Source organism: Grus americana, chromosome 2 (assembly GCF_028858705.1).
Source record: "Grus americana isolate bGruAme1 chromosome 2, bGruAme1.mat, whole genome shotgun sequence".
Lineage (NCBI taxonomy): Eukaryota > Metazoa > Chordata > Aves > Gruiformes > Gruidae > Grus > Grus americana.
Window position 1 is genome coordinate 97,699,512 of NC_072853.1, and position 25,227 is coordinate 97,724,738.

Genomic DNA, 25,227 nt, shown 5'->3' on the forward strand with positions numbered 1-25,227 from the left:
GCTTCGGGTAGTATCAGTGGACGGTGTTCAGCCTCTACTGCTGTTAAACTGCGAGGTGTTCAGATGAGCCTCGGAGTGTGAAACTGAATTGGGCATCCTTCCTTGGACGAGCCTGACTGGCTCACTAAGCAATGGTATCTGTAAAGGAGCCCAGCTGGCAGAAATACCACCCATCAATATATGCAAAATTGTCTTGTTTTTGAAAAGTAAAATCCATATCTAGCTATTACGCTGCTACTTACCTTCTGAATGAGAGAGATTTAATTGCTTTTGGTTTCTGGAACTCTCTTTCTCCTGCTCATCATAGGCCATTTGTTGCCAGCTGATAACTAGTGAGACAAGACTGTGGAACAGTTGTTGTGGAATATCTGCTTGGTGCTGCTACTGAATTTTTGGCTACACTGTCCTAAACTACTAATTTCTTTTGATAGGACTAACGGGAAAAACGTTTTCTCTGCGTCTGGATCTTCAGTTTCTGGTCGGAAGATAAAGACTGCAGTTAGACGTAGAAAATAATCACCCGATCAGTAAAGCGACTTTCGAAGCAGCTCCTACCCTGCATTGTTCAGTTGTTGGGATCGTACCTCATGCTGGGTTAGCTGAAGTCGAATCTGCCTAAAAGAAAATAAAACTCTGCTGCCCTTTACTTCCCTTCCCTCTCCCGGGTTAGATTTTTTTTTTGGTAACGAATAGAGTTGGCACCAGGGCCGTTCTCAAGCAAAACTATTTTAGACTCCGGCAAGTTCCTTCTTTCACTGACTCGGCATGGTCTGGCTATAGCCGTGAGTAGAGCCTGCACAGTGAATGGCTTGTACAATACCTCTTCATCTGCACCACTATGTGCGCTCATCTGCGTTTACTGACGCCTCGGAATTGTAATTATATCAGCGAGGGATGCTGTATAGAGTAGAGAATGTTGATAACGAATGATTTCTATGCTGAGTTTGTGCTGGTGTATGTGTGAAGTGAGTGAGTTTGGGTGTATCGTGCACTAAAATTTTCTGATAGAGGAAGACTGATTAAAGGATGATCCATGCTAAGGACTTGTTAGATCTGTAGTTCTTCATTTAATAATTATATGCTATTTCTATATTTTCATTCTTACAGCCCTTTATCACCTGTCTCGCCTTTGTTATTTTATTATGAAACATGTGTAAATACAATTTTGTTTCTCTATGTACTTTTTTGGCATAACAAATCTGTGAAATTGAAATTTTAATTTTGTGTGTTACGGCCATTTTTGTTTAGTATTGTCTCAGATTTTATGTAAATCCCATTATTCAAAGTTGCCTAAATCCATTTAGAAAATCTTTAAAATTGGGAATTCTTAAAGTAAGTTTATTGGCTTTTCTGATCCATTTTTGTTTGGACCAAAAACCAGTATTGTACAAAGTATTAAGTATATATTTTTATATTTACTGAAATGGACTGTGGTGACTTTGGATAATAAGGAAAAGTTTAATATTAAAGCCATGTTTATTACAGTATAATTAACATGTTAAACCATGGGATAAATGCCATCAATAAAAACTATGAAATATTGTCTGGCAGTTTTAACTCTCCATGAAGGCAGCTCTAACTGTACACGATGATGCACTCAACCAGAGTGATGTTACATGCTTTCTCCAACCTCTGCTTTTTGACAGTGACACCGATGCTGATTTTAGGAGGACCTTAAATTAGGCAGAGGTTCCCTGGTGGGAAGGAGAGTTTCATTGTAGACTTCAAGCTTGGAGCCATACGTTGGTGTGGCAGCTGTCTAGCTGCACCGTTTCCAATTAATTTTTATAGAGCTATTAAAAAAAAAAGCTGAAGAGGAAAAAGTATACCCAATTGTAAATGAGTAATTTGGGTTTTCCCCACTTCTGTAACCATTGCAGGAGGCTCTTAGAGAACAGACACTATTTTAGTAAATTGAGGGGAAACGCTCTTGTTTGCTTGGGGACCACAGCTGAACTTTTACTAAGCCACAGCACTCCATTTAGGGTTGAGATCCAGTGGCTTGCTACAGCCAGAACTGAAAGGATGTGCCTGTAGCTGTTGTCAGCTGTGTTGCTGGGGGTTTTCTGCTAGCACTCCTGCCCTTCACCCTGATGCTGCTCACATGTACAGCTCCAGCTGCCAGTACTAGGAAATAAGATGCTAACCACAAACTAGACTTAACAGGAGGACAAAGGCTAACTTTTGTTTTCATGGGAGTCTTACATGGGTAGAGCTCCAATTGCTACTTCTATAAATAGAAAATATTCAGTAACTAGGCTTTAAAACCACACACATAAGCTGCTATTCAGTCACATCCTACCACTGTAGCTGTGGAAGGATTACATGCAATTATTTATTTCCAGATGTCTAAATCTGAAACGTGCCACAAATTTCATTACTTTTCCTTGGCTCTGTCACCTGCCAAGTATCTGTCCTACAAACAGAAGCAAGCTGCATCTTCAACGCACCTTGCATAAGCTAGTGTTTACAACAACATAACATATAAATATTTCTATGGACAGGCTCTGTGTTCTTGAATTTTAATTTTTTTATTTATCTATCTGCTGTGGAAAGGGTGGGATTTTTCTACAGGGTAAGAGATACTTCCCCTTACACCTGAATTGGTAACAATAAAGTTTTAGCCAATTGTGCTGCTTTTCCCTTCATCCCCCATCTTGAATCCTAGTTTCTACGGCACTGCTACAGTAAATAGAAAAAGTTCTTTTTGTATTCAGACTGAAATTGTAAATGGGCAGAACGCACCCTAGAAGGACCTTTAGTTAGTTCTGACAGCTTTAGCTTCTGTCTGGCTGATTGATTGCCATGCAGCAACTTTTAACTTTAATGCTCAAGTCACCAGTGCAATTCTTTGAAAGAACAGTTAAGTGCTACCTCTGACATCTTCACTCCAAGTGGTCTAACAACCTCCAAGGCCTGCTTAGCACCAGTTATTGCTTAGGTATTTTTATTTCTAATGCTAATATTACATTTAAGATACTAAATTCTTTTTGTTTAGTAATAAGTCAGTGTAAAGCAACAGTAACTCTCAAAATGAGGAGGTATTTTGATGCAGATACACTTTCTGATTATGCAAAAACTTTAAAATCAGGTTTCTAGCCAAGTGATTTTTTTTTTTTTTTTTACTTTAGAGAAAATGTCATTCTCCTGCTTAATTAAGCAGTGGATCTGGTCCTGAAACATTGTAAATGAAGATCAGAACACACACACAGAGCATTATGTTTATAAACAGAACACCATCACTTGTCAGACTAAAATATTGCAAAATATGAATGCATTACTGATTAAGAGAGAACCAAGCTCTCAACCATTTCCACTGTCAACCAAACCCTTGCCCCAAGCTGAAGGTAGGGCAAGAACTTTAGCTCCTGAGGGGCAAGTTACACTTAAGGGAGGAACACACAAAAACTGGGCTTTACAAGAATTCCAAACTCAAGTTTTAATAAAACATGAACATTGTTGCTTATATTCCTTTCCCAAGATACTAATAACATGAGAATAAACAAATTACAAAGCTATGTAATCATGCAAAATATTAGGCTTCTTTATTCAGTATTAAGTTACTCAATATACAATTAGCCAGAATTATAAAGTGAAAATCACCGGTATTTGTACTGCTGTAGATTTACACCCATAACACATTTCAGTTAATGTTTTCTGCATGCTCCTGAAATGCATTCAGTTGTTTTGCTTGGTATTTTATGCAAGAAAGAGACAAGTGCTTTCACTCCAAACAGAAGCAAACAAGTTACCTTTCATTAGCATCATCTGTACTGTTCATAGCTCCAAAGTTATTTACACACGCCAATTCGCTAACACTGCAGTGTAACATACCCTTCCCAGAGAAAAGGCAGCTATTATTTCACCTCTCTATTAGCTTTGATATGTGAAGTAAGTGACAATGCTTGAGACAATCATGCAAAAAAACTTTTCACATCGATGTTCTGATAAAATAAAGAGGTGAGGTAATACGATCTGTGAAGCAATAATAAGGGACATGATAACCGCTGCTCATCTCTCTTTCTACGCACATGGCAATTTAATTAACATGATTTGCCTTACTGGCTAATACTGCAGTCCTCTTCCCCTCAGAGTTTATAATATGACTTGGGCAACTGCTTGGAAAACAACTTGATTTTCTAGTTACCTGCCAACATCCAAAACTGTAGGAGCAACATTTCTTTCAAGGTGGAATATTTCTAGGTATCGGCTTTCCACAGACTGATGAGCAGAACAGCTCCTTTCTGCAGTTAATACAGCCGCTTTCTTTCTCATCAATCAGAGGTTAATACTTCCGGATTTAATATGTATCATTTCTCCCAAACTTCTTTGGCATTTATGAAAAAAATATCTGCTGCTGGCATCATACTGGAGCAAAACACTTTCTTTAGCTTCTGAATCAGTTCCCGTTTAATTTGGGCAAAAGATTCTGATAGACACCTCACAGTTTCAGTTTTGGGGTAGGTCTTTGCTCACCGGGGGTGGGAAGGGTTGTTCAAAACCAGTCTGGAAATCTCATCTTTTGGTATCATCTGACTCCATTTCTTCTTACCACAATAGTCCCTGCTACGATATCATAGGCTGTTCTGTTATGCTGGAAAAACAGCAGTGTAATGAATGCAGGGAAAAATGAAGCAATAGAAAAATTCTTGATCAAAGCTCGTATTGTGGACCTGAAATGAGAGTGAAACATTCAGTGCCTTAATCTCCCTTTTCTGCTTATATCAGTAGGTAGTTTACTTTCAAGTTTAGCACCTCGGTTTTGCACAGGACGAAAATCGATCTCCAGAGTTCAGAGGAGATCATTTACTACCTAACCTGAAACATATTCACAATTGAACAATTGCTATTTCGTTCTTGGATCACAGAATCTAACAATAGCTCTTGCAATCTAATTATTGCAAAGGCCAATAACAAAGAAAAGGTGTATTTCCTTCCAAATCACATGCTTCCCACACTATTAATCCGAAAGCAGCGTGACTGAGCTGAGAGCACTTACGTTGTCATACTGACATTAGAAGATGGAATGACTAACACACGGCTGGGCGCAATAAGTACAGATGTATCACATGTCACAACTCGCAGTCCAAGCAAGAATTTCCCTGGGGTCGCTCCACCTGCTCCCCAAATACAGATTATCTGTAAAAGAAAAGTTATTTCAATTCCATACAACACCATGTTGTCGGTTGGTTTAGCAAACTTGGTTTTCATCAAAACTATGTGAACCTCAGAAGCTTCAACATAATCCAAAAGACTGTAAAGAGGATTTACTTTATAGGCTAATGGTGATAGACTGTTTTAAAACATTCATTCAACAACTGACAGTTCATGTTTATGAGTAGTTACCTCATAGAAGCAGACTAATAACCTGTAGATGAGAGCTACTATCATCATTTTCTGCAAATCTTCCATGGACGTATCTTCATCTATTTCTTCTATGATGTAATGCATGGCAAATTTAGAGATGTCCCTGTACAAAATAAGACTGAACTTTAAAACCATCTTAATACTGATGTTACCCCTTTAATACTAGAATTCACTCCTTCAGTTCTGGTATTAGTACAAGAACAAAAGCTCCTTGGCTTCTCTGATACTAAACAAGCCATTAAAATTCAGAACACCAGGTTTCCTTGTGAGTTGCTGCCTAGTTTGCTTTGTCTTTTCCATTAAGAAAAGATCATTCCTTATTAGCACTTTTGCACAATGGTGTTCCTGGGTAACGAGCTGCAGAATTGTTCTGAAAATTCTCACACTTCTTGGGAGATGAATAAGAGATTCTGCATATGATCATCTAACTCTGTGTAAATGGAAGGCATCCAAGTGTCTTCTTACGGGAACTCTCAAGGGAAAAAAAAAAAAAGGCACTCTTCACTCTAGATGCAAGGGAGAAGTTGCAAGTCTCCCTAAGCAAGCAAGGGAGACCGATCCTCCACTGCATGATCAAGGATTCGCAGTAGTCCTCACTGCTCACCCTCTTCTTCTCCAGGCAGGCACCTTGGCATGCAAGAGGAAGTTCTTAACTTAAAGCAATTGAAACCTTCAGTTGTTTACCCTAACAAAGCTACACAAAGCATCAATTTGGACTCAATTGCATATTTTCACAAGATAAACTCTGCAGATTTAACATTCTTATCTGATACCTGGAACGGACATATTTGCAACACGTATTTAGGCAAGGATGTTTTGCTCACGCACCTAAGTAAGAATTACTACTCACATAGAAATGTGCATTCCCACTTCAAAACAGTCCATCTACATTTGTACTACTTGCCCTCCTCTTTATTCAGACTTAAGGATTGAACGAGGTAAGGAAATAGGAAAACAGTGTGGCACAACCCACATTTCCCTTCAATACAACCTTGGCCTGAAGTCTCTGTCCTGAGCCTGCGAGGACGTATTTTTTTCATGACAACTCCTCAGAACCTCAAGCACACCACATCTCACAAGCAAAAAAAAAAAAAAACAAAACCAAACCAACGACCCAAAATGTTTCTCTGAAGTTACGTGTGAGAAACTTACTGGCTCTTGCAAAAGTAGTAGTATTGAATATACTGTAAGTTAACTGAAAAAAGATTCCCTCTCTTTCCTTCGCCTTCACTACTTTACAGAAGCAATATACACATAGTTGTTCCCCATGTTTCCAGTACTTCATTTTGTATCATTCTCAGCCTACTAAAAACAAGATGGAAATACAAGCTGTCAGGTCAGAGTTAGAGGTTTTGGCAACTAAACAGAACTGAGAGTTTGGCATTTCAATTGCATGCTTATCCGAACAAAAAACTGATCATTTACATATTTATCAGTTTAGATTTGACCCTCTTCCACACACCTTTCAAGCAGCAGTTTAAGGTGTCTGAAAGATATTATCTGTATAGTATCAGTTTACAGTCGGTCAACATTTGGAAGGTTCTTTAGCAGAAAACTTGGATTGTGAAATGTGTTTGTACAGTAGTGGAATTACTGAATACACCAAGCTCTCATTTCCTAATCAGACCGAAATATTTGATTACACCAACCCAAAGCAGAGGAACTAAATGTGCTACAGAATAAGATATCTACAGTTAAAGAAGCAGATAAAAAAGAACAAGTCTTTGAAACAAATTATTACATCTGAGTATAAGAACATGAAATGAAGAATCTTTCAGTCTAGTGTATAGTTGATACATACAACACTTAATCGTACTTTTTTAGAAACCCAACTTATGCCCAGTAAAGACTGCAGCACGGCAGCATTCCTAACCATCAGACTGTAATTTAAAAGTACATACATATCTGACATGCGAGATCTGATTTTTTTGTTGTGGGTTAGCGTTGTTTTGGTCACAAATCTAAGCCACAGCACCTTAGGAGACATTATGAAGAAAATTAACTCCATCCCAGCCAGATCCAGTACATTTTTAAAGGCTGTTTAAACAACGATTTGTTGATGTTTTTTCTTTAATATTTTTAGAGGACTTTTTTAAAAATCTTGCTGTTGTTTCCCAAAAATAAGACTGCAAGTCTAATCTATCCTTAGTAAGGAGTTTGTGAGCCTATGAAGACACGTGTACAAATTCTTTGTTTCCATCAGCTGACCCAAAACCAGAAAGTGTTTAAAAGGAGGTTAACCTAGTGGTGCTTCCTCATCAACTTTTGACAGTTACTAAGTGCCATCATTGCATAAGCATACCACATATACGTCATGACACCTCAAAAACCATGAAAAGCTTAAAGCTGTACATAATAAAGCTTTAAATTGTTTGACTTACTTTATTCCACTGAGGTGCATAATACTTAAAACAATGGTTGCCTTTATAAAGAACAGAATAAAAAAATCCACCATCTCTGCTATGAACCTGTGTGCCAGCGAAGGGATAATGAACTCCCGACCTGTAACAGAAAGAGTTAACATTACCCAGATGTTAGTGCACTAACACAAAGTTAACACTATCATCTAAAGAACGTTTCACATTAATCTCACTGCAAGAACATTATCAAGATCTTGATCTCAGCTCGCATCTTCCAGAAAACTTCTAAAAGCGTATGACTAAAAGTGATCTGAATTATTTAAATCAAGGTATAAGAACCTTCTTAAATCAAACTCTTTCAGAACTCTGAGTCCCCTCATAATTAGGATTACAGGCAAAAATCCCACCCCGCTAAAGAACCAAAGTACATTAACGATGCATCAATTTTTGTGTTCGTTTAGAACAGCTTCAGAGACAGATTTCAGTAAATCTGAGAGTTCAGATAAAAGGAAAATTAGAACTTAGATCTATTGCTCAGCAGCAAGGCTTCCATATGTACCAAATACCAGCTCTCTAAAAGTAAAACACAGCCTATTTTGTTTCAAGTCAGAACCAGAACCAGATGAAAATACTAGTCATACCTGACATAATCATTCCTATGGACATCTTATTATAATAAGACGCAGCCATGCTGCCCTACCACAAGGCAGAAAGTGTCACACGTTTCTGCTATTTAATTGGCCAAGTGCAAATGGGGGCAAAATAAGTAATCACAGTTACAAGCTTTTGTTGCTAACACTACCTCAGATGATTAAAGTAACAAAAATATTGAAGAGTATCTCTGAACATTTCCAAGGAATAGAATTGCAAAATAATTTCATCTTAAGTTACCCCTCTGTATTTCCCAAACAACAAACATGACTACTCACATAAAAGCAGCAAGGACTCACATCAAACCTTCATTTAGAAATACCCAAGTACTACTAGGCATAACTCATGGAAAATAGTGACTGTGTCTGCTAGTGTTTCTGAGAATGCCTACCCCCACACACACAGGGAAAGGAGAAAAGCAGAGAGGAAAGACAATCATTCCTCTTTCCAATCTCAAAAAACATCATCAAATTTCACTTAGAATAAGCCTCCACAGTTCAACTGCCAAGACTGATGATGTCTCACAACCTATGCAAGCAAAGCTGAAAGCCCACAGCACTTGGGCATTTTTTAAATGGGCTACGTATAATCAAGCAGTCATTAGGTAAGAGCAAGTTCTTCCTTAACATGCCTCAGTTTATGTATCTCTATTTCATACCTGTTTCACCGATAACTCTACATCAATACTATCAAGTAGCATGACTGTTACGTAAATAATACTTAAATGGATTTTATTCTTATTGGCAAAGCATGCCCAAGTTGTCAACTAAGATTCTTCAACTAAGGCAGAAGGGAGCATAGCCAGTCTCCCCAATCCTGGCTTGAGCATACAGCGCCAGATAAAAGCATTCATTTGCTCTGTTAAAAGGAACACATTCGCTAAAGTTAATGGCACAGTTTCATTTGAATATATGGGACTCAATGACTGAATAAGTAAGAAGCTAAGTGGGCCTAAGAAAATAAGCACTCAAATTATGTTAAACTCTATTGTATTAAGAAACCTTGGCAACCCTCAGACTCTGGCAGACTTCCACTGCAATGATTCGTGATGTTCCTCCTATCAAAAATCCACTATTTTGCGAGGGGTTAGTTACTGTTTGTATGGCAGGGACAGCCAAATGCAACACCCATCCATCTCAGCTCAAAGTCTAGGACCTTCCATTAAACTAGCAATAACGATGGGTTTGCACTAGTCAGCCAGGCAAAGCAGGTGAGGCTTGAGCACACTTTGTGCTCTACTGTTCCCAGCAGAAGAGCAGTAACCTCCTGCAGTAAGGCAGGGAGGGGTGAGGGGAGGAAGCATCTTAAATCATTATGACTGTTCATAAAGAGCCTGCTACTGCCCAGAGTGCTGTTAATATTGGTGCTCTGACACACACCTGCAGGCAGATTGAACTGGAAGAGGCAGTTACCAATTCCACTTTTTGACATCTCAGTGTAAAATCTGAAACGTTAACATAAGCCGTCACTTATTTCGGCTTACATAAGCACACTGGGCTATAAACTGCAGTGGCGTAGGGACGGATACATGACCCGCCCTGCCAAGCCTGCTGTGTGGGCAATAATCTGCAGCAGAAAAGAAGGAGTCATAATCGCCTTAGCTGTTCCAAATACATCCATTTGCGACCTGGAGCCAAAGCACCAGCATGACAGTCTCTGTTTATAATTGCATCGTATCACTATATCACATACAGAGTTCCCTTAAGAAGGCCAGATGTTGCAACAGTATTTAGCATTCAGAATAACCACGTTCAAGTGGTATTTGTGCCATAAATTACCTTTAACATATGGAATTAGTTCCTGGAGAACTAGGTAAAAATTGAAGAATCATTTCAGTCTAGCCTTTGTCCACATCCTCTTTTTCAATGACTGGCAATAGCTGTTTATAAGCAATCTATAACTCAGAATCAGGGCACAATTAAAGAAAACACTACTTTGTGTTAGAACCTTGTTTAAACAACATCTGCTCCAAACCACAAGAAAGAAGCAAGTTCATAAGCTAGATTCCCTTCAAAAGAAAGAAAAAGCAACTAAAAATGTTCTCCCCTGACACCCAGCCACTGAGCTTGTAAAAAACATTACAGATCTGGAATGCTGTACTTTGCCCTGCAGAAAAGACATCTGGCTTTTCTCCAAAGGCCTTTAGCAGAGTTCTGCTCCACAGTTTTCTACTATTACTCAAAGTGATACCAAACATTCAGGGAACGTCACCTAGGTGCTCCTCCACTCGTTAAGAAATGTTTGTGTTCCAGGTTTTATCTTGGATGTGATCAGAGCAAGTCTGTCTTAGTCTCGAACAAATATAAACAGAAGCACTGCTATGCTTGGTCTTCAATATTTACAGTCGTAACAGACTTTTGTTTATTTCAGGACCTGCTGCTTGCTTGTTGAATGTAAGCATGTTTCTATTTCTCTGCTTCAGTTGCATTATGTGATTTTGAGTACCAAGAGCCCACTAAAACTCATATAGTTAGTTTAGATTTCATCATCCAAACAGGCTACTTATAAAGCTACACGCATTACAAGCCTGTGACCACAAGAATAAGTCTGACTGGAAAAATTAAACTTCATATCCATGAAAACATCTTACAAGCACGAAAGTTATAAGCCGTACACACCAGTCAACCCTCTCAAACCTGCTTACGGATTAACTTCTGGATTTACAAACTGGGTGTTTGGGCTGTCACCTTTGCCAAGGAATAGCTACATGCCCGGCTCCGCAGCCCACAGAACCGCAGCGACCCCCAACGTTGCAAAACCCCCAGCTTCCTTCTCCAGATACCGTTTCCTAGAACCGCGGCGGACGGCCCCGTGGAAACCGAAGGCGCTGCGGGCAGCAAGCCAGCGGCACCGGTGGGGGAGACGCCTCCGCTCCCAGCCCCTTGCCCACCCCGCACGGCAGGCGGCGGCTAACCAGGGACTCGGGCGCTGCCAGCCGCTTCCCCACGGGTGCCAAGGACCAGGCCGGCCGCCCCCTTCCCCCCCCCCCCCACGCGAAGCGACCTAGACAAGGCCCCCGACCCCCGCCTGTCCCCACTCACCTGCCGGCCGCCCCGCCTCCCTGGGGGCGCCGCTGCCGCTGGTGCCGGTGGCGCTGCTGGAAGCCGCCCTTGGCAGGGGGGTCAACCTCCCCGCCGCTCCCGGCCAAGCGGGGGCAGCGGCTGCGGCGGCTGCGGAGCGGGGCCCCGGCCCGGCGGTGGCCGTGTGAGCTGGCGCCGGAGCGAAGAGGTAAAAGGGGCTGTAGTAGGCGGCGGCGGCCGCCCCCGGCGGCGGGGAAGGAGCGGGCGGCGGCGCGGCGACGCGAGGGGGGCCGGCGGCACAGGCTGGCGCGGCGGAGGCGGCGGCGGAGGCGGCGAGGAGCGCGGGCAGGCAGCTCTGCCAGCTGAGGTACCCGCAGTACGAGTCCCAGAGCCACTGGTGCACGCGCCGCGCGTACTCCGCCGCGCTCAGCGGCTTCGCCCCACCGCCCTCGCCCCCACCGGCCGCCGGAGGGGAGCACGGCGGTGACGACGCAGCGGCGGCCTCCCCTCCTGCGACGCTGTCATTGCTCTCGCTGTCGCTCCTCTCGCTGACGCTCTCCGCCATCGCTGACGCCCCAGCGCCGGTCCGACCCGCGTCCGGCTCCGCGCTGGGTTCCGCCATCTCCTCCATCCCCTCTGACACTGAGCGTCTCCGCTCACCGCGCATGCGCTGGGGAGGCGCCTCGCCTCTCTCACCATAGAGGAGGGGGGGGAAAGCAAAGAGAGTGGACAAACACTGGGCGGAATCCTACAGACACCCAGCCTGACGCGGAGCGTACCACTCTCCTTAAAACCCCTTTCTGCCGTTGCGCCAGGAAAGAACCAGGCTTCCTCCTCTTCCCCTCCTCTGCTCCCCCCCCAGCCTAGCGCTGAGGCACGGACGCGGTCTGTCCCGGGCGGTTCCAAGCGCTCTCGAGGTAAAAAGCAAGCCCCCAAGGTGCGAAGAAGGTAACGCCCTCAGCGCCGTACAGCCAGCGCTCCTGAGGGGTCCACCAGCACCAGTGTATGCATAGAAGGCACGTAATTTTTCCTTAGCATAAACACCAGCGTTCCCCCGCCCTCGGTTCCTCCCGCAGGCGCCGCGGCGGTGTCGCGCCGCCCGGAGGCAGCGCGGGAAGCGGCGATCCCCTCAGCGGGAGCGGCGGCGCTCGGTTCGGCCCGAGCCCGGGCCCGGGCCCCTCCCGGCCGGTGGCCAGCCGCCTCCTGAGAGTAAGTCGTTCTTCTCCTCAGCCAAAGCCCCAGCCCTGGTTTCGTAGCCGGACAGCAGCTGTGAAAGCTGTCCTCGGACGGTGGGGTTAGCTGCTGCAGCACGCTGTGCAGTAGTGTGGAAAGTGAGTCTCCATCTTCTGTGCGAGTCTTCCTTTCCGTAACGTGCTTTGGAAGGCACGGTGGAGGGCCAGAGCATAAACTTCCATCTCTCAGACACTCTCTCTGTCCTTTCAACTGACTTCTGAGTTTGGCCCAGGTCACAGACATATTACACTTCATAGGCTGTGGTAGATGAGCCCATAAACCCAAGTGAGGAATAAGGCATAGCATAGCCTTGCTTCTGAGCAGGTGCAGCTGGACCAAGTTGTCTGCCCTTCTGCTTACAGCTGTTGTTTCTGACCTCTAGCAACTTTCTAAGCACTTTCTCTTTGCTAATAGGAATTGAGATAAAATTGTTCAGAGAGAGAAAAGGTTTTCAACTGCCATTTCTATTGTGTACTTCTACAGTTTGATTTTGGTGTCTAAATGCTGCTTTCTTTTCCATCTCCCCTTTTTCTTCTTTTCCCCATCACATTCATGTTCTTCCTGTGCAAAAAAAAAAAACGCTGAACAAAGAGCCAGGAGCCCTACAGCAAGTTTAAACACAGTTCTCCAAATTAATTTTTAGTATTTAAGGTTCCTATGTACTATTAAGCATCTCAACCAGGCCACAAATTCCATATAACAGTTGTTAACATGGGTCCATACTGAATGAACTAGTAATATATACTGTTTAAAAATAGAGTGTTTCCCACTTTTAACATAGCAAATAGCACAGCTGAAAAAAAAACCCAGAAGTTTCTCCATCTCTCTGTTAGATGAAAACAAATACATTGTTTTCCCGTGTAACCCTAACTCATTTAAAAATGGAAGTAGTTTCTGCGGAGTGAGTCTCTCATACAGACGAGCTGAGGTGAACTGACAAAGTGCTTAGCAAATAACCCGTATCATTTTAATTAAATGCAGTTATGTTAGGTGCTGGCACTCATGTAGATATGGTTCTAATTACACTGGTATGTGTTTTGAAACATAGACCTAGGTGAAATCAATGCGGCTAAATGATTAGGGAAACATAGCAAGTTTTAGCATGATTAGGAAGGACAATAAAGAATCAAAGAAAGGAAGGAAGGAAGGAAGGTAGATAGACAACTGTGTAGAAGAAAATGTGGTCTTAAAACAGCTATTGACTCCTAATAGAAAAACTAGCTTGGAAAACTGACCATAAAAGTAGCATAACAGAGCTTCCTCCTTTATAATAATTCACTTCTTCATCAGCTACAGTCTGTTTCATTTTCTTCTAACTGGATTTTCGCCACAAACCCTTCAGGACCAAACAGTGTTAGGCCTTACCTTTTTGTGTGTGTGCGCGTGGGCGTGTGGCCACAGGTTTTATAAGCCAGATCAGATCTTAAGGTACAATTACAAGATCTCACAAGCTTTATATAATGCTACCAGTCACATGTGGATGTTAGGGTCACCAGTGGCATTACACAGGCATAACCATTTAGAACTCACTATACGATTATGCTGGGTATGCAAGTGAAACTGAATCACTGACAGCAGAGAGAATGGGAGTAACAGGTAATGGAGACAATGTAATATTTCTTCATTCCCAAATTTTTCAATCATTAGTTTTTCATTTTTCTACCTTAAAAAATAACCCACAAAAGACCCACAAATTCTGCAAGCATTCAGATCATTCTATTCTGGGATGCATATGATAGAGATGCTGTAATGACAGGGATTGCCAGTAGTGGGGAACTCACAGCTTGGGCTTTTGGTGACAAAGGGTCTTGTTTCATTGCTGTGTCAGATTGCCACACATGTTATGGGATTGCTTACAGTTTTCTGCAGCACTGATTTATCCCTACTTTAGTTTGCTTTCTATTAAGAGAGCAGAATTAGAAAGGGAGATAATCTTGGGTAGTTCATTGTACCAGTGGATGTAGATAAGTGGTTGAATGCCTTGGCAGTTAAATATACTCTTTTCTAGAAGTGAGATTTAGACAAGAGGAAATGTTTTGAACTAGGTCAAAAGAAGGAGGTAGGCACCTAAAAGCTGATATTGCAATAGTTTAAGGGGAATCTGGAATCCTATCTTAAGCTCTTTAAGTATAGGTAATGCTGAAAAGCCCGATCTGTCACTCTTGAGTGGGGAATCTTTTATAGTCAACAGGAAGTAGTAGATCATTGGTCTGCTGTAAATCTAGCTGTTTTTCAGAGCTACAGAGATATATCTTTGCTCATTTTTGATATGTATTCTAGCGTCTTGTTTTCAAGGCAGGATTTTAAACAATTTTTATAACCAATGAATTGCTGAAGCATTCATCTGGCTGTATGAAACTGAAGTTCAATTCCTTCCTTTGCTTGGGGGATTCAGATCACATCTCCTGCATCATGCTGAAGTGTTCTAATAATAGGAGCTCTTTTAAAGAGTTCTTGGATGAGAGTTGTTGGACATTAATCAACAGCAACCTCTTGTCATTCCAAAGTAGTTAATTATTGTTGTGCCCAGCAGCCTATGTTTAGATATTTGTATCAAGTATGTATGTTTGTGTACATAGTGAAATTAAATGCAAATGCTGGTTAAATAGATTCTTCATTACTGAAACATACAGACTGAGTCACCAAAGAGTGAGAACTTTACCCCTCGTTGGGGCAAGCAGCCAGGTACAGAACATGAAACTTGAGTCAAAAAGACAAATGTACGCATTTACATAAGTGTAAAGTAAAGCATTATATATTTCAATGTAGAAAAATGGCACAACTGTCTCCCAAATTAAATCAATTTAGCCTTTCACTCTGAAACTGATCTGTCTCATACATCTGATGATTTTGAAGGAGAGATTGGCTCTAAAAGCTATCATGGTCCACCAAGAGGTATTTTCTTTCTAATAGATGCAAGTTCAGGTGTAATACAGACAGAAAACAGAATCCTAGTGGTCACAGTTGATAAAAAGGCCATAGCAAATCAGCTGGAGAAAAAAAGGAACTTTTCCACTTTTATCTTAGGGTACATAAGTCTTTAGTATGGTTGCCTGTCTACCAGTGCTGTCTGTTTTGGGAGTTGGGTGTAAAAACCTTTATTTGCCTTTTACCTTGACCTGGTTTGAATGAAGAGTTACCAGAAAACAGCTTTACTCTGGAGTGTGGCACTCAGCTCTCAGCTAATTCCCTATCACATTCTTCAGTGTTCCCAGAGAGGAAACACGAGTGTGCCTCTATTGAAGCAGTACTGGAACTAGGGGTTTGGAAAAGAGTCTTTGATGGTCAATGATGATCAGGTGGGGTCCTTGGCATGCAGCAAGACTTAGGGAAGCAGGGTTAAGCCTAGGAGATCACCACTGAGTTTTGGATGGTGGAGTAGAGAATGTTCTCTGTTCTTCTACAAAAATTTGGCACCCAAAAAGATTTTTCAGGATTATTTCAACCATAAAGAGGGAGCAGGTTCTTGTTTTCTGGTAGTCAGAACATTCCTTGGGGAGTGTTATTTATGATTTTTATATCATGATTGCTTCATATGTCAGGGGTTTGTTTATAGGCACCTTCTGAGGGCAGTAGCTACTTCTGGGCAATATTTTCACAGCAGTGGGCCCAGATCACCTCCAGCAAGGGAACTGAATCTGTCTTGTATATTCTTGATAATTGCTCTGCTTGCTAGCATATCGTGTAATCAAGTGAACATTACCTCCATTTGTCTGTGAAAAAAGTGGGAGCTGCTTCCACATTTTAGGGGGAGCCCAGTCAAATACCTTGTCAGGAGAGTGCACTAAGGGTGCATACTGAGTTGAACCCCTGAAGGATTTCAAATGGACAAATCTTGATCTCTGGTAAAGAAATGTGATGCACAGGTTTATGAACATGCATATAGTACAGTAACATTGAAGGAACTCATGCAGATCCAGATACATTGAGGACTCAGAAAATAGTAGGAACAAGAATGGTTTGTCTGGATTATAACTATGGCAATGGGAAGCCTTAGCAAGTGCCTAATTCCCTAGGACATTGAAAGGATTTTTGGTTTTCAAATGCAGACTTGAAATTACTTACCCCTTTATCTTCAATAGCTCTGTTAAATATTAATTTTAAGTTCAATCTGGTATTTTTTTAATGTGCTTTTAATGGAGATATGCTTAGTGGTGTTCAAAAAAAACCAAGAGATCAAATTGACCATTGGTAACAAGTAGTTGTTTTTTCTTCTTCCTTGTTCATCCCAATCAAACCTTCTCCTTTTACCAAGATGATAATTTCAAAATCAAAGCAATCTTAATGTTTTTACAGTGACTTTTAGAGAGTAGAGTTTCCCAGTTCTTTGACAAGCAGTATGCACGTCCTTTGTGACTACTGTTGCCCAGCATTTTTTCATTAACAGCAAGAGCTTGCTGGGCCTCAGCTGGGTTCTGCCATCTGGTGGATACGTGAAGTCATTACCTCAATGCTTCTCATTTCCACTAATTCTTAGTAACTAATATTCTAAATAACTAAGCAAGTTTCACAGAATCATAGCAAGTTTAATATTCTAAATAACTAAGCAAGTATCACAGAATCATGGAAGGGTTAAGGTTGGCAGGGACCTCTGGAGGTCATCTGGTCCAACCCTCTGCTCAAGCAGGGCCTCCTACAGCCGGTTGCCCAGGATGATGTCCATGCAGATTTTGAATGTCTCCAAGGATGGAGACTCCACTGCCTCTCTGGGCAACCTGTGCCAGTGCTTGGTTACTCGCACAGTGAAAAAGTGTTTCCTGATGTTCAGAGAGACCCTCCTGTGTTTCTGTTCATGCCTGTTGCCTCTTGTCATGTCACTGGGTGCCACTGAGGAGACCTTGGCTCCTTCCTCTTTGTACTCACCCTTTGGGTATTTATAGACATTAATAGATCTCCCCTGAGCCTTCTCCAGGCTCAACAGTCCCAGCTCTCTCAGCCTTTCCTCCTGGGAGGATTGCTCTAGTCCCTTCATCATCTTTGTGGCCCTTCGCTGGAGTCTCTCCAGTATGTCCATGTCTCTGTTGTACTGAGGAGCCCAGAACTGGACTCAGCACTCCTGGTGTGGCCTCACTGGTGCCAAGTAGAGGGGAAGGATCACCTCCCTCAACCTGCTGGCAATGGTCCTCCTTATGCAGCCCACGATACCAATCAGCCTTCTTTGTCGCAGGGGCACATCACTGGCCCATGTTCAACTTGGTGTCCACCAGGACCCCCAGGTCCTTTTCTGCCAAGCTGCTTTCCAGTTGGGCAGCCCCCAGCATATACTGGTGCATGGGGTGGTTGTTCCCCAGGTGCAGGACTTTGCAGTTCCCCTTGTTGAACTTCATGAGGTACTTGTACAGAGTACTTCATGAGTACTTTTACAGAGGTTCTGTGTAAGAAAGTATGAGATCCATTGAAGCTTTTCATAGGAAAAAAAGCTTTTTACATTTGGATACTTAGTAAAAAAATCTCCTTTTTACCTGTATTTTATTGGCTGATTGACAGCTCCTATACTGCTGAATATTTGACCCTAGCAGGTTTATAAAAATGAACTGGCTAATTAAACCATACACATTTGTTCCATATCAATATATGCACTGTTTTGACAGCTGCACTGATTTAGAGCATAACCACAATTTTAGTGCAGTGTAGAGCTGAAATCAAGGGGCATATTTTGTGTGATAGCATGCAGTAAAAAGAAATGATGAACAGGACCTTAGGGATGCTCAGCATGTAGCAGTTCATTCCTTGCCGGAGTCAACCATTAAACACAGATCAAACTTGCTGCTGAAGACTTGGTGGACACAACTGATCATGGTTGGGATGATTCATCAAATCATCATTCTGCAGCGTGTTGACTATTTCTATCTCAAGATATACTTGCTTTTTTCAGAAAATGAGTTTTTAACCTGTAATTGTACACAAATTCATGTAGAGTAGAATCAGAACCTTGGATTTATTTTGTTTATTTAGCACTCCTTTTGAAGTTAAAGACAGGTTGTAGGGAAAAGAACATACTGGAAATGTATGACAAGTATTTTTTATGAGGATCAGAACTGACAAAAGCTGGTTATAGATTTTTTGTCATGTGGCTGACTAAGAGTACTGGATAAAAGCTGTTTCCATATTTAAAAAGTCTCTCTCCTGTTCTATTTTTCCGGTGTCCAATAATGCATGGATTCATTAGCCTTTTCTTCAGTTGAAGCAAATACCTTGGCTCTGTCCATGCAAGACCTTTTTCCTTATCTTTTAAACTTCTGCCAAAGTTCTCGGGTGTGTTCAGACTGTCAGGCACACACCGTTACTGCATAAGACTTCTTCCTGTTAAGAAGCCAGTCAAAAAAATGTACTTGGGCCTTGCATGTTGCCAGAACATGAGTGTTAGGGAGAAGGTCTAGCCACAAGGGAGTTTGCTTTCAAACGTTTAAAAGAATGATCAGACCAGCCTTCACACAGTTTGTTTTCGAGGGGGGCATTAAATCCCTAGGAGGAACTAAAATGATTTGTCTGTGTAGTGATTCAGAGCTGTCTTGCTGCTTTCTGTTTATCATCAAGCATTTGATGCTTGCTTTGTATCATACCTTCAAAGGATTAAGTGGCTTCCTGTTGCTGCATAATGACTTGATCCCTATTTGATGCTGGATGAAAACAAGAGTCAGTATTTCAGGTCAGAATGCTCCAGAATGAGATTTTTTTACGGAACAAATTATGATTTACAGATTCAACAATCCTTCAACAATCCTTTTATCATGACGAATATGTGATGCCCATTTTTTAGATATGAAGCACATCCAAGTGAAATATGGAGTGGACCGCTTGTGGAGTTTGTTAACACAGGAGGGACACATCCAAAGCTATATAGGGGAACAATGGGAAAAGCTAAAAGTAGAAGGCAAACCTTATAAACTTGCACCACGTCATGATCATTTCCCTAGATATAATCTCTGGAAGATACAGGTGCACCTAGAGGTGAGAATCATGAAAAGCTCAATTCTCCGGCTGTCACCAAGGTTATATGCATGAAACTTGAGGTTCATCTGCTGGTATGCAGAATACCCACTATTCACTGTCAGGTGGATTATGGCAGCAAAAGTGATAAAGTTTAATGAAATGGGAGGAGGAGCTACTGTTTCTCAATCAAGCTTTTGAAACAGTATTTAAGAAGGAGAAAGCATATAGGACAAACACTGCAATAGAGCAAGCTCTGAACAACTTTGTATTTAAACATTTTCCTTTTTATTTCATAAGAAGTTTACTGTTGAAAAAATGGTATGTATTAAAGCAAACACATTATACAACTAGATTAAACAGATAAATCAGATAGCAAAACCTTACGGAATAAGCACTACTGGTTGTATTGTATAGGGTTTACAATCAAAGATATACTTAAAAACCCTCAAGAATGAATGTACTTCAAGGTAAATTAGGCACAAAATTTAGCTTGTAACTAGCTCTGCAAGCATCTCACTGTTACAAAGTATTACAAGTGATCAAAAACATAAGCTAACTTTTTAAATTTTTAAAATGTTATTCATACTATGTGCTGAAATAGTACAAATTATACAACACTCCACCTTTGTTAAAAAAGCATGTACAATAGGGACTATAAAGTAGAATCAAAGGGCTAAACAGGAAATCACCCCTTTATTTGGGCTCAGAATTAGTATGACATAAATCTATGGCTTTGCTTTGTGGACATATTTGAAATTGAGTAAGTCCTACAAATGTGGGGAAGAAACAGGAAGATATTTTTAATGAATATGAGGTACGATAGCGATATTTTAAAGGAACATTATTAGTAAGGAAACTAGCTGGTATCTGACATGTATGCCTCCCTCAGTTTTCTGAATAGGATGCAAGATACAATGTGAAATTTTAAAGAATGAGAGATTATCTCACACACACACAAAAAAAGAAATCCAAGGAGCAAAAACCTTCAAGTGATTTGCTGAAATTTTTTAGCTTAGATGAGGCTTTAGTTTAGAAAGAATTACTAATTTACAAGAAATGAGAGGGCAACAGCAAGTCTGTGGACCATAATAAAATCTTACCTCACAGAAAACATAGGGATCTTCTAAATATACGTATTAGAAAAGTGATTAAAATACCCGATTTTTTTTTATCTTCCGTTAGCAAAGTGTATTGCTGAAAGTTGTCCTTTTTCACTTGTTTAAAACAAAACCCTTTCTGATTGCCACAGAACTACAAGGAACTGCATACTTTTTCGGGGTACATTTTTACTGCATCGTACGGGAATTGCTTAATAGATAAAAATAAACATCTTGAAGTCTTGATGCTGTTTTTGATTAGCAGAAACATAAAAAGGAATGCACTGAAGCAAGATGATAACAAAGTGTATCATGCAGTATTTTGGCTTAATGTATACAGTATTTCAAACCAAGGATGTGACTGGAGGGTGGGGGTTTTAATCCATTACATTCACATGACTTCATTTAGAATTAAAATTGTATGTGAAGGCAAACTGTGTGGAACTGTGAAAAATACTGGGATGCCTAACAAAAGCGTGCCAGATGTGTTATTGTTTCTAGCATGCAGAGCTAATGTTTGAAGGCCTATCACAGCAGTATGAACTACTGCTACTTCTAGTTCTTTACATTACTGCTTTGTTTATGCTGGCTGCGGTCTGGTCATGGTCAGCAAGTGCTGTATGGCATTAGGAAGTTAACCCACAATCTCTGCAGGTTCAGTGACCAACTTGGATCCATCCCATGCTGTCTTGAACTGTTCAGGAACCGGAAATTCTTTCTGGTAAGAAACAAAAGCAACAATGATGGTTAAAAAAACAGTGGATACCTCATGAAAACTGGTGGAATACTATTAGTGCTACATGACTGAGAAAGCATTGATAGCTCAGACATGCCAGGATTAGAGAGAAGCCTTCTTCATTACCCTAGGAAGCTATTTTACAATGCCACACAGGAAAAAGCCTTATTGCTACCCAGTTTCAAATAGCCTTGGTATGTACTACTTTGCAATAATCCCTCTCACACCATTATTTGGAACAACTAAGTAAATAAGCCTTATGTCAGAAATGACTTCAGATTCCATCAGTGTCTGGGTTGGAAGACAGTAGAAAGAATTTAGATGTGGAGATTTAGCGAGGAGACTAATTTTAAGGACGAAATCAGTATTACAATATGGAAGAATAAAAAAAACCAACCACCCTATCATTTTAAGTGTGATACACTTCAAAAGACTCAGCATCCCTTGTGGGGTACACAAAACAAAGCAGAACATCGAAGAAAGTCTCCTTCCATTCCGTGTATTTGGTGAAAGGATGGGAGACGTCATTGGGTCTTTCTCTGTTCCCAGTAAACAAAAAAAAGATGTGAAGAGAAGGGTTTTTTCATTCATACCTCAAAATGGTGTTTTGATAGCCAGTAATTTCAGATGATACGGTGACTTGAGGTGAGACTGATCAAAAGGACTTTTTTTTTTAAATTTTTTTAAGAAATAAGTGAATATGCACCCACTGAAAATCATTCCCTTTTTAGTTATTATCTGAAGCTATCTGAAGCTAGGCATCCAGCAGTTGCTTTTGGAAATGTGGAGCATAAGAATTGTCTTGTTACATATTTTCTTTTATAAAGCCTAAACCCCTTTGCCATACAAAATACCAGCCCAAAAGATTAGTCAGAAATTTAAGTTCTATGGCCATTCAGTGCAATTTCAACACTGCTCTGCTGAGGAAACTAGGAAACTATTACGAGTATGCTTTGCCTGCATGATCCCTTCTAATGTGTGAAGTGACAGAGCATAACTTTACTAGAAATGCTGGTGGACATCGCATGAAAATCTTACCACAACAGAAAAGGAGCTGGGAAAATGCACACGTTTAAGTTGCTTTTAAGGACGTATGTTGAAAATACTAGAAAGTACTACAGATGCTACCCATGTATCAACAGCTTTAGAACAAACAAGTATATTGTACTGTATTATTTAATCTGTAGTAGTATTATATTTATCTTAGTATCATCATCTTCAGGCTTGAGTGCTCTTGTGTCAAGTGAGTTTCTTTGGGAGATTATGTTTAGATATCAAAAAAGAAAATTAAATGGACAGGAGATGAAGCCATTACCTATCAAAATGGAAGAAATAACGTCGTGTCTGATCTTTGAAATTACTTTGTGCCTCAGAAAATAAGTTCTTCCTGCACTGATAGCTGAGATATTGATACATAGAAATTCAATTGCTTTAGATCATTTTTTGGTGACATAATATGCGTGGTATGTTAGTTTCTTTCCTAGCAGTTTAAATGCTATTACCTACCAAGACTAGTGGGGAAGGGGGAGGAAAGCTTTAAAAATATCTCACTCACATAATCACCATCCTGAGGGATGAGGATGTTCATCTCGGATGACTTGGCACTCACAATCTCACAATCTAATGACTCCTCACTGAGGTAGATGTGGCAGCCTTCTGTTTTGTTAATAGAAATGGTTGGCACTTTCCCCATCACCTGCAAAATAAAATCTACTTAATATCAAATCTACTTAATATCAAATCTTAAAATGCACACAAAGATACTGTTAATGAAATCCTCATTGCCTGCCAGGTCTAATTTTGGCCACCAACATCTGATCTGTGTGTCAGCTGCCTGCATGATGCTTATATTTGATTTAGGCACTGAAAATTCTTGGTGGTGGTAACAAAGATCTATATACAACAGCAAACTTATACAGCAAGCTTTTATAGACAGTTTGATGAAGGTGCTTCCCTCATTCTCTCTAATTTCAGTGACACTTTAGTGCCGATATTTAGGCGGTGTTCACCTTGTTCATCAGTGAGAACTGGTTAAGAAATCAAACATGTCAACTCCAACCCAGTAAGGGCAAATGAAAGATCCCAGTGTACAGTACCACTCAAGAAGTGTTTTGTAATACGTTCTGAAGACTTCAAAGCTCTTCCAGGTTTTACAGCATGCAATAGGAAAGGGTTTTTATCCTCTTCAGGCAAGGTACAGTTCTAAAAAAGTACTGAGATCAATTTAATTAAATCTCTAAAGGTATTTCTTATGTCGCTTTAAATCAAGCACAAGATTTACTTGGGAAGAAAGGGAAATCTCTTGTTTACATTTCTACAGATTAAAAGATTTCTTCATGGCTAACTGGCTGACTCGCTGGTTGTCAGTAAAAATTCCTCCTTCTCCCGCTGCACTCTTTAGCAGGGACAGCAATATACTCTGGACAATGCATCAAAAGGGCAGAGGTTATTCTGAGCCATAAAAGAGTAACAGCATGTGATAGATATGTACTTGTTAATGAGTGTCTCACGTCATTCAAGTGAAGAATATATTTTCAGCTTCAGTTCCTTAAATGTGACAGCAAACAAAGAACAAGTCTGTCTGCCCTCTTGCATCCCACTGTGATCCTGAAGTCTGACCTATGTAGTGAGCAATGCATCTTAAACTGATCTTTCTCTAATGGGTTCTCATGCAATACAGGACAAAAGAAGGGCGTGTTTAATAAATTTTGAAAACATCTGGCAAGAAAAAAAACCCACACTGGAAGAAGGAGAGCCAAGCAATATGGCACTGAAGTAACTAGTTAGAGCAAAATCTGTAGGATGAATTTACTGACATTTGTTCCATTAACATATCATGTATTTGCAAATTATAAGCTCAGGTCTTCAAAATACTGAGAAAATTGAGGTGCTCAGCACTTGGCATACTCAAACCCTGTGGAAGCTGCCTGATTCAAGCAGTATATAGCATATAGCCAGACTCTACCTTCTTAAGTGGGAACTCCACTCTGCTCCGTGGCATAGAAGCCTTATGCAATATTCATAGAACCTGCTTAATCAAAAGAATTTTGATGCTTAGAAAAGATATTTCCCCTTTATTTGAGTATTAACAAGCTGTGGATTCACTGTTCATTACGCATGAATTTTTCAGCTCTCATGAATAGTTCTAGAGGTAATGATAAAAATCATCTAGTTACTTAAAAAACCACTCAAATAAATGCCTGGGATCTTTTTCTTTAGCTAACTGCCTCTGCCATCACAAGACATGTAGTGATCATGAATAAAACTGCTTGCTACAGTTCAGAAGATGATGCATAGCTGGTAGCAATGTCAGTCACTTGCATGAGGTTCAAAATATAAAAAAAAAATCTTGCTATTATTCCCTGTGGTGGCTGTGACCAGTATTTCTGAAGCATGGAGCAGAACTGTCTACATTTAATGTCATACAGCAGGCACAGCCTTTTAAGCAAAAGACCTCACCTTGCTTGAAGACTGACAGTTTGGCATAATTAATTAACAGTTCATTTCTTTTTTGTTTAAAATAATACATCCTTGAGACTAGGTCGTGTATGTTGGACACAACCAAGTACGAGAGCACGTGTAGTTAGACCTGGGATGAATGAAGTGCTGTAAATGTCAGGCAGACTGTCTATATTTTGAACAGGGCAAGTATCCCCAATAGAGAGGGCAATATATGGATTTAGAATACATCTATTTTCTTTTCACAAGAACCACAAGGAAGGTGATTTCTGATGAAGCTTTGCTTACTGTTTATCAAAGACAGAACCAGTACCAGCTCATAGCCCATTCATAGGCAAGTCACTACATTCCTTACTCATGTAATGTGTCAT

General features: G+C 40.7%; 3 protein-coding genes across 9 annotated transcripts in view; 1 reads left to right on the top strand and 2 right to left on the bottom strand.

Moving 5' to 3' along the window:
- NUP153 (nucleoporin 153) overlaps nt 1-1,541 on the top strand; it is a 46,908-nt gene extending 45,367 nt beyond the window's left edge. For all 6 annotated transcript variants that reach the window (XM_054815437.1, XM_054815436.1, XM_054815439.1 and 3 more), the window contains one exon: nt 432-1,541. In XM_054815437.1, coding sequence (XP_054671412.1) covers nt 432-516 — 85 coding nt within the window. In that variant the 3' untranslated portion in view covers nt 517-1,541. The remainder of the gene's footprint in view (nt 1-431) is intronic.
- A 1,878-nt stretch (nt 1,542-3,419) lies between these two features.
- Nucleotides 3,420-12,241, bottom strand: FAM8A1 (family with sequence similarity 8 member A1). The gene is made up of 5 exons (XM_054815443.1): nt 11,420-12,241; nt 7,749-7,869; nt 5,347-5,470; nt 5,000-5,139; nt 3,420-4,673 (listed from the first exon to the last, which is right to left on the bottom strand). The coding sequence occupies exons 1-5, from the start codon at nt 12,063-12,065 to the stop codon at nt 4,529-4,531; spliced, it is 1,176 nt and encodes a 391-aa protein (XP_054671418.1). The 5' UTR covers nt 12,066-12,241; the 3' UTR covers nt 3,420-4,528.
- Nucleotides 12,242-19,826: 7,585 nt separating this feature from the next.
- Nucleotides 19,827-25,227, bottom strand: part of CAP2 (cyclase associated actin cytoskeleton regulatory protein 2) — a 70,779-nt gene continuing 65,378 nt past the window's right edge. For both annotated transcript variants that reach the window (XM_054814440.1, XM_054814441.1), the window contains 2 exons: nt 22,953-23,093; nt 19,827-21,379 (listed from right to left, as the gene is read on the bottom strand). In XM_054814440.1, the coding sequence (XP_054670415.1) occupies nt 21,296-21,379; nt 22,953-23,093 (225 nt within the window). In that variant the 3' untranslated portion in view covers nt 19,827-21,295. The remainder of the gene's footprint in view (nt 21,380-22,952; nt 23,094-25,227) is intronic.

Bases quoted from the DNA above. Each gene is read 5' to 3' on its own strand.
- FAM8A1 (XM_054815443.1), bottom strand. From the start codon at position 12,065: ATGCGCGGTGAGCGGAGACGCTCAGTGTCAGAGGGGATGGAGGAGATG. The intron at 5,471-7,748 runs GTAAGTCAAACA...TATTTTGTACAG, and splicing joins ATGCACCTCAGTGGAATAAA to GGACATCTCTAAATTTGCCA. The intron at 5,140-5,346 runs GTAACTACTCAT...TTTCTTTTACAG, and splicing joins TATTAGTCTGCTTCTATGAG to ATAATCTGTATTTGGGGAGC.